Source organism: Acomys russatus, chromosome X (assembly GCF_903995435.1).
Source record: "Acomys russatus chromosome X, mAcoRus1.1, whole genome shotgun sequence".
Taxonomy (NCBI): domain Eukaryota; kingdom Metazoa; phylum Chordata; class Mammalia; order Rodentia; family Muridae; genus Acomys; species Acomys russatus.
Genome location: NC_067169.1, coordinates 9,037,815 through 9,047,488, shown reverse-complemented (window position 1 = coordinate 9,047,488; position 9,674 = coordinate 9,037,815). Strand labels below are relative to the sequence as shown.

Genomic DNA, 9,674 nt, shown 5'->3' with positions numbered 1-9,674 from the left:
ACTTTGTTTTGAAGGAGTTAGGAAAAGGTAGAGTAAGGCTCAGTACACCCCAGAGGGTATCCCTAGCCTGCAGATCTAGCGAGGCAGTGAATGAACCCCGGAGAGTTAGAGGGCGGGGAGAATCTTCGGGTACCCTGGGCAGGGCGGGCAACTGCTGAACCGGCCAATGAGCGCTCTCAAGAGGCTGAGCCAAGAAGAGTGAGCCGGCATCACCTCCTCCCAAGTTTCCTCTAGTGGATGCACCGCCCGGCTGCTCCGCTCCACCCAACGCTGAGGGACCCGAAGAGGCCTGAGCCGCGGACTCTGGGTGGGTTTTCAGAGGCAAAACTGCCAGGCGCCTGCTCTGCCCTGGCAGGGGGGAGGGAGGGGGGATTCGGTCAACTATGAAGGGCCGGCGGCGGCGGCGGCGCCGAGAGTACTGCAAGTTCACGCTGCTCTTGGCGCTGTACACGCTTCTGTTACTGCTCGTCCCCTCTGTACTGGACAGTGGCAGCGAGCAGGACAAGGGCGTTAGACACTGCCCCGGCCTGCAGCGCAGCTTGGGTGTATGGAGCCTGGAGGCGGCGGCCGCCGGGGAACGTGAGCAGGGAGCTGAGGTGCATCCCCTGGTTGAAGGAGATGCAGGTCGATCCCCTAGGTCCCCAGGCAACCTCAGCACCGTCGGTGAAGCGGTGACCCAGGAGAAACAACACATCTATGTGCATGCCACCTGGCGCACCGGCTCGTCCTTCCTGGGCGAACTATTCAACCAGCACCCGGACGTTTTCTACTTGTACGAACCCATGTGGCATCTGTGGCAGGCGCTGTATCCGGGCGACGCCGAGAGCCTGCAAGGCGCCTTGAGAGACATGCTGCGCTCGCTCTTCCGCTGTGATTTCTCCGTGCTGCGGCTTTACGCGCAGCCCGGGGACCCCGCTGATCGAGCGCCGGACTTGGCCAACCTCACTACGGCCATGCTTTTCCGCTGGCGGACCAACAAGGTCATCTGCTCCCCGCCTCTGTGTCCCGCCGCACCGTGGGCGCGCGCAGAGGTGGGCCTCGTCGAGGACAAAGCATGCGAAAGTAGCTGCCCGCCGGTGCCGCTCCAAGCCCTGGAGGCCGAGTGCCGCAAGTACCCGGTGGTGGTCATCAAGGACGTGCGGCTGCTCGACCTGGGCGTGCTGGTGCCCCTGCTCCGTGATCCGGGCCTCAACTTGAAAGTGGTGCAGCTCTTCCGAGACCCGCGGGCAGTGCACAACTCGCGCCTCAAGTCGAGGCAGGGACTGTTGCGGGAGAGTATCCAGGTGCTGCGCACGCGCCAGAGGGGTGATCGCTTCCATCGGGTGCTGCTGGCGCATGGGGTGGGTGCCCGTCCCGGAGGCCAGGCTCGAGCTCTGCCCTCGGCGCCGCGTGCCGATTTTTTCTTAACCAGCGCCCTCGAGGTGATCTGCGAGGCCTGGCTGCGCGACCTGCTATTCGCACAGGGCGCGCCGGCCTGGCTGAGGCGTCGTTACCTGAGGCTGCGCTATGAGGATCTGGTGTGGCAGCCCCAAGCCCAGCTGCGCCGCCTGCTGCGCTTCTCTGGGCTACGGACAGTCGCCTCGCTGGATGCCTTCGCGCTCAACATGACACGAGGCTCAGCTTACGGTGCTGATCGGCCCTTCCACTTGTCTGCCCGGGATGCCCGAGAGGCTGTGCACGCGTGGCGGGAGCGTCTGAGCCAAGAACAGGTGCGCCAGGTGGAGGCTGCCTGCGCTCCTGCTATGAGACTGCTGGCCTACCCTCGCAGCCGCGATGAGAGCGAGGTGGAGAACGGCAGGGAAGGGGAGACACCACTGGAGACCAAGGCCAACTGGGCCACATAACACCCTACTCCCCGAACCCTGCCCCGGGTCGGATCCTGGTAAGGACAAGGCAGAGTGTAAGGAATGGTGTTTGGGGGATCCTGCGGGGAGGGGTGTGAGGGCAAGTTGGAGGATGGCTAGAGGGAGACAGTGCTGTTCTGACTTGCATGCTGTCAGATCATGTCCAAGAAAGTCCTGCTTGATAGAATTGATGTGCTCCAATGGGTTCACCTTCCTTCCTTGCTTACCCACCTCTCTTCTCAGAGGAGGCCCTAGAAGTGAGAGAAGATGTCTACGCGTAGCTAAAGCAGCATCCAGATCTCTGCTCTCCGAGTCTCCTTTATATTAAGGCGTCACAGGTCCAAAGACAGACTGGGACCTGCAATGGAGAGGAGTATAGGATTTAGAGAACCCTTCCAGGCTGATGGTTTTGAAATGGATGCCTGTTTGTCCAGTGGGGCAGCTTTTGGCCATGGTGTCAGCTACCAGAGAAAACACAAAAACAAGATACCATAGAAAAGTATGGATTCTGCCCCTACTTATCAATTGGTTTTTTTGTCTCATATTTCTTTGTATCTCTTCTCCTTAGGGTTCAGGGCTTCCCTCCCCCATCCTCCCACCCCTGAATACTAAGCATCCAGGCCCAGGGAGGCAGCTCTTGAAATAATATATGCACATTTGGGTGTCTCCAGCGCTAGGATAAGCAAGTAGAACTGACGGTTTTCTTCCTCCCTGGCTTGTGCCCCTTTGCCCTACTGTCTCTCTTCTCCTTTGCCCTCTCTCGGAGGCTGGCTGCTGTTTGCAGGGTGTCTAAGCATATCTTCTTTGTATCAGGTCCCAAAATCTGCTTGGTCAGCTTCCTTTAGTGCTCTGAGAAGGCTGGGCTGGGTTTTCCCCAACTCCATTCCACTGTTTTTTTTTGATAGATGGGGCCTTGACAGGCAGTTAGCAATTTGTTAAGTAAACACCCTCTTTTTTTTTTTTTTTTTTTTTTTTTGTTCATTCTCTATAAAGGGCTTGCTAAAATGGCCTCGAACTGTCTCTGTGTGCTGTCCAGTGTTGGGTTAATAAATGGTGTGTAACGTTGGGTCAAGGGAAGATTGTTCCACATGCTGCTCACCATAGGAATTTAGTCAGTGGCATGGGAATGTGTTTCCCCAAACACTGCGAATTGGAAGAGTGCCTGCTGCCTTCTGTACAGTACAGACCAGAGGAGGAAGAAAAGCAATGCAGGGAGGCCGGAAGTGACTTAAGTTTCCATTCATTATTTTATAGTGTAGTTCAGTATTCCCCTGGGATGGACTGGAGGGACAAAGGTTGAAGATGTTAATGAAGATGGATTCTTTTGGTTAATAGACCTAGGATTTCAGAGTGAGTTCAGGAAGCTGGCTAACTGAATTTGTTTCTCCCAGTAATCAAGTCAGTTTCTATAATTGCTAGGAAGTCTGTGTTCTTTCCTGATTTCTAAAGGAAACCCAGAGGAAGGTAAGGCAGAGGGTGACTCCCCACATCTTAACAAAAACATCCTATCATCTGCTAAGCCATCTTTACAAATGTAATATTATGGTCTCTAGCCCACCTTCACAGATCTCAGAAAACTCCTCCCCTGGCAAAGCTGCAACATTTTTTGTTTGGTTGGTTGGTTGGTTTTTTGTTTTGTTTTGTTTTGTTTTCCCGAGACAGGGTTTCTCTGTATAGCCCTGGCTGTCCTGAGCTTGCTTTGTAGACCAGATTGGCCTTGAACTCACAGAGATCCTCCTGCCTCCTCCTCCCTGTGTGCTGGGATTACAAGCGTATGTCCCGGCATCTGGCTCATTTTACGAGTTTAAGATATGAAAATCTCCTAGACAGTTTTGGTCCAAATTGTTTCCCGAATTTGTTCTGGCAGACTAAATGATCTCTGTGGCAGGGTAATAAAGAGGAGGGTAGAGGACGTTGTCCACTAGGAAGTACAAGTCCATGGGTGACAGTGAGTGTGGGCAAAGATGCTGTTGCTGCTGTTTGGAAGGCTGATGGAGTTTCGCTGTAAAGCTACAGAGCTCTGATGACTAAGCTCTTCCTTCTGCATTGGACACTTAATATCAATCTGTGGATTTATTAAAATGTTTGTGTTCGTGGCTGTTAAGATAATCTGGTTATAAAAATCTTCCTTAGAACCCACTACTTAGTGCTTCCGTCTTACCAGCTACAACTAGCTCACATGGCCTGCCCTAGGTCAATAATTGACATAAGGAAATGGAGGCATCTTGAGTGGCTCATATCAGCAGTTGTAATCCTGGGTGAAAGTTACAGTTGACTTCCCCTAATCTTTAGTGGGTATGTTTCTAAAACCCTCAGATGATACTGTACCATGATCTTCCCTACATATACATACCTATGAGAAAATTTAATTTCTAAATTAGCTAATTAAAAAATTAGCATCAATACTAAAATAGGATAATATATGAACAATAATAATAGTAATAATATAATATAATAAAAATTCTCAGTGTGTTGTTTCTGGGTTGCCATGAGGCAGGTAGTGTATACACAGATCAATGTGACCATGCTGGGCAAAGGATGGTTTTTTCCTCAGATAGAACACAGCAGGACTGACAGTTCATCCTGCTACTCAGAACAACACTGTAAAGCTTGTACAGGATTTCTGCAATTCTCTATTAATATATCTGGACCATGGTTGACAGTAAGTAATTGGAGCCTGAGAAAGGAAAGCCATCCAGGTAAGAAGGAACCATTACTATCCATCCAGATGAGGAGCTTTTAGAAAAATGTCCATACCTGAGCTCTCCCCTTCCCCAGAGATGCTTTTGGGGTGGTGATAGGTGTTGAAGATAAAACGCATGATCTCGCATGCTATAAGCAGATGCTCTACCATTGAGTTTCACCCCAATCCCAGGAGATTTGATTGATTCAGTCTATGGTGAGGGCTTCATACCCAAGTATTGGGGTTTTCAAAACTCCCAAGGTAACTTTACGGTACAGCCCAAACTGCAAACCACTTGGCTTGGATCAAAGAGTCATTCCCTGGGTCAGGACACTGGCATGGGAGCTTCCTTCTTTGGCAGGGCCCCCTCAGTTGATGGTGGTTTTGGTGTTTGTTTAGGAAACAGTAATACTCCTCAAGTCTGGTGAGAGAGACATGGGAAGAAACTGGTCCTGCAAAATGAGGTGTAAGCCAAATGTACTTACAGCTTTGACTTATATGAAGTCACTTGTTACATTGGGACAAATGAACCTAGGCATTGGGGCCTGGGTCTCTTGGTTAGCACTTGATTAAGTAGTTATTTGTCAAGGATGTGGCTTAGTCATCAGGCAATGAAAAACAGCAAAACAACCTAGAACAACTTGAAGGTCCTACCTACAATATGCATCAGGAACTAGGTAAATATGTCATGATACATTCCTACAATGGACACAATATAACCACGGAAAAGGGTATAACATGGAAAGATTACCAAAGCACTAAATGTGAAAAAAGTACAGGACAATAAATATAGTTTAGTCTTACTTATGCATTAAGATACCAATATATCTGTTTGAATTTGCGTCAAACACATCTAGACATATATAGCACGAGAACTGTAGTGGTTGATTCTAAGACGGAGACTGCTGAGTGTTCATATCTGTTTGTCAAACTCTTTTTCTTACCACATGTTTCCCTAATTTCTATACATTTAACGGGACACTAGTTTAAAAACTAAGAACACTTTATTTCAAACCTATGGATGGGTGAGCTTGTTTTATCACCCTAAAATAGGGAGCTGAGATGAGGAAGGAGACTGCATGTGTTCAGCAAGCTACACAGTGCACAAAATAGGCCTTAATGAGTATCACTTCACTTTGGAATCCTTTGGAAATCTTCATCCTACATCCCTCCCTCTGTGCTGGGGACAGAACCCAGGGCCTTGGCCAAGTTTGGCAAGCCTTCTCCCACTCATTGTACCACACTCCCTGCTCCTTGTAGTTTTTTTTTTTAACAGGGTGTAGAGCATTTTCTAAAAGTTTGCTTTTAGTTTGGGCAGAGAATTTTTTTTTCTCACGAATACAAATGCAATATAAGTGACTGGAAGAGGTGCTTTTTTAAAAAAAAAAAAAACATTCACAGGCAGCTGGTTTCGAATTCTTTAAATATGCCTCTTCTTAGCCTGCTGCCAGCATGGGCAGTCCAGAAGGAATGAAACTAAAGGCACTTGCTGGCTTTGCTATGTTGTGTCTGACATTCGTATCCAACAAGGTGGCTTCCAAGCGAAGCTCAGTCTCTGTCAGGTCTTCTGGCTCCCCATCCTCATGCTTTGAAAAGGAACTGACCCTGCTGAAAGCAAGCAGAGTATATGCTTGAGTGCAGTACAGGAGAAGAACAGTAGAGACTCAGAAACAGTCCTGGCCCATGTTCAAGAGCACTGGGAAGTGGAGAATTGTTTGGAAGCTGAACAGGAAGCCGGTTCAATTGGGGAAAAGTTGCAGAGGTCAGTGATGTCTCCATGAGAATTAGAACCCTTCATTTCTGCTCCCTTCCCCTTCCATGGCCAGGCATCCAGCCAAGAGGCAGCTTGATATCTCTGCAGCTGGCCCTGCTCATCTTTGAGAAGCTAAGAATAAATTAGAATGTCAGCCAATGGTGAATGTTTTTAAGTGCAGAGGGTAAGAGTCTATGAAAGAGGACCACCACATTTGACTTGACCACTGACTGTGTTCTGAGGCAACCAATCTCCTTCATGAGGTGAACAGGACAGTAGAGGCTGTCTTGCAGAATCACATGCCAAAATAGTCATGAAGGTAGACGTATTTTTGCTTATAGATTTGAAGCCTTTTCTGCAAAATTGCCTTATAGCTGGAGCAGAAATTGCTGGGAAGGCAATCTGAAAGAGGCACTTTCTCAATTGAGGTTCCTCTTCCAAGATGACGCTGGCTTGTGTCAAGCTGACAGAAAAACTAACCAGGATATTAGGAGATAATGGATGGTTTCCAAAAATGGTAGGTTTTAGATATAGAAAAACTAATGGGAGTGTGTTTAGCTAAGAAATCCAAAAAGCTTGATTCAGTTTGATCACTCGTGCCATTTGTTCATTTAATCACCAATCTAGATGACCATAGACACAGTGGAAATTGTACAAATTTTACGAATAAATTTAAATTTTATCCATTAAAATTGGTTCCACAATTGCTATGCAGTGTAGCAGGAATGTCACAAAAAGCGGTAACTTTTTAATGGAATTTTTTCTACTGTTAAGGCAGTGGCTGGGTATTTGTAAGGGAAACCTTCAAGCTGATAGAAAAACTTAGCATTTGGATAAAATGTAATCACATTAGATGCCAAAATCAGTCAATGCCAAAACATAGCATTCACCTCAAAGGGAATAACATATAGTTTACTTTGGCGCAAAATATGTGTGATCATGCCACCCAACATAGATTCAGGCTTACCTGAAGTACCATAATACAAGTGATAGCAATTTTATGAAGTTTTTACAGTAACAGGACAAGAAAAATATATAAATCAAAGCAAGTTCAAGATACATTGGTGCAAATATTGAGTGGGTGGGTTACAGCAAAGGGTGAAAATCTGCTCTGGGCCTCAAATACTCTCTGATACTATTCTTAGCAGTTGAGTTGGTGGAAGCTAATGGTCTGTTTGTACACTCCAAAACACTGTTACCTAATAGCCACAATATGGACTATTCAAATACCAGAAGGTGGGGGAGTATGCAGTAAGTGGCTATTTAAGGGGAATAAAGATAGCTGAAGATAATTTGCCTCCTGCTGGGAAACATTTTGGCTCTCTACAACTACTGAGGTTCTGATCAGATAATCAGCCTTGTAAAAGCTTTAACACAGAGGTGCTGCTTTTTTCCTAAGAACTTCAGTTCACACCCATGTGGGAACCAAATGGCTACCTGAATAGGTCTAAGGTCTGGTCAGTTCCCAGACCCATGCCCTCTTAAGCCCTTTCATCATCACGTGGTGGCTAGCCAACATCTGCAGATGGCCCATCTGAATAAATACTACAAAATACTGGCTCCGTTCCTTTACTTCAGTTGAGAGCAACTTTACTCACAAAAGCAATCACTGATGCCAATGGAAATAATATTTCAGAACTATTCAACCAAAGGAAAAATATCAAGCAGGCAAGCTCAACAGCTTCCCAGTTTTATTGTTTCTTTTTTTTTTTTTTCCAGTTTTAGTTTTAACACTGATGCATAGTGGTTGGGAATTTGGATCAGAGGAAGAGCATTTGCTTAGCATGTGTGAGGTTCTGGGTTCAGCCCCCAGCTAACAAAAATACATAAAAGCATACAAATTGGACACTGAAGACATGGCACCATATTTAAGAGCACTAGCTCTTACAGAGGACCCAGATTCAGTTTCCAGCATCCACATCAGCTTAATCCACTGTAACTCCAGTTCCAGGGGATTTGATGGCCTCCTTGGACACCTACACATTGCACATGTGTAGTGCACTTAAAGTCATGCAGGCATGTACGCAAACAATTTTTTAAAAATCTTTTAAACCTATAACTGTATGCAACAATGTCAGTTTCATTAATACTGGTTTAGTGTACATTCATTTGTTCTCAAGTAAGGTGAGAAATTTAGAGAAGTTTTAGTTGTGAGGGTTATGATAAGACTGAAAAAAAAGGCTCTTAGTTCATTGCATTCTATTGCAGGAGCTACAATGGCCATTTAATTTTGCCCTTGGCCCATCCTAGGATTTGAGTTATCCAGTGGATTGTAGCTTCGCTCTGAATTCCTCCGATGATGGCTACATGGTGGGCATAACCAGACCAAGGTCTTCTGGGCCATTCTCTCTGGGCCTCCCTGGGTCCCTAGCTTTTCTTCTAACCTCCACATACACTTTTGTTTCGGTTGGTTAGTTTTGACTCAACCTGTTTTTGACCTGAGAGTTATTTCAAATACCCAACTGCGATGAACTAGTGTAAATAGTAACCAGGACGCCCACGCTAAGGCTTCTATCAGCAAGATATTTCTAATTCCACTTGCTTTCAGAGCCACAATGGAAAGATGCTTGTGCTCCCATTGTTAGCATTCTGAGAATTATCTTACTGGTTTGCCTCTGAGCAAATTCCTCACAACAAAACAACTTAATGGCTCCATTGTCAGCATTATCAGTCGTTTCCTCTTCGCTTGGCCCAGTATTTCACTGATTTGGAGCACAAGCAGGAAGGTTAAGAAAGTTTAACCTGAGCTAACAGACAAGCCTCTACTGTTAGTGTCATTCACAATGTGGGTTCCCAGTTGCGGAACTCAGAGAGGCCTCCACCAGAATTCATGGCCATAGCAAAATACACTACCACACTTGCCAGCCGTTTTGCTCTGAAACTGATCCTGAAAGAGGGCTGTGACAATAAGCTGGGAAGTAGTAACATAGCCCTGAGGATGGGACATACTGAATACCCGGAAATCTCAGCTCACAGCCTGCTTTTAAGTGCCAGCTCTCAGTTTGCACATCTGTTAAATAGCTTTAGGTGGTCAGTCCCCAGGGTTCCTTACCTGGCATGAATATGTGGGGAGGAGCAGGATAAAGAAGTGTCAAGTCTCCAGCCCGAAACCCCCAAGGTCCAGGCAAGGAGAGAACATTTGAAAGGAAAAGCGTGGTCTGTGGGATCGCCCAAGATTGCTTGGCAGGACTGTGGTTCCTTACCTGATCTGAAAGGTGACAGAAAGGCCCAGAGAAAGACAGAGCCGCAAGTTCAGTTGCTTGAGCCTTAGGTTCTCAAACTTTAAAACCAGCAGGAAGTTTATTCTAGCCCCTCCCCCCTCCTAGCTTCAAAGGTTGGAACGTTCTGTTTAGAACACTAAGCCTGCCTTCCTGAGTTCTTTTTACTACAGCCA

At 46.8% G+C, this 9,674-nt stretch overlaps 1 protein-coding gene across 1 annotated transcript; it reads left to right on the top strand.

The window, feature by feature from the left end:
• Positions 1-372: 372 nt before the first annotated feature.
• On the top strand, positions 373-1,847 carry Chst7 (carbohydrate sulfotransferase 7). The gene has a single exon (XM_051142015.1). The coding sequence runs from the start codon at positions 384-386 to the stop codon at positions 1,842-1,844; it is 1,461 nt and encodes a 486-aa protein (XP_050997972.1). The 5' UTR covers positions 373-383; the 3' UTR covers positions 1,845-1,847.
• Positions 1,848-9,674: the final 7,827 nt, after the last annotated feature.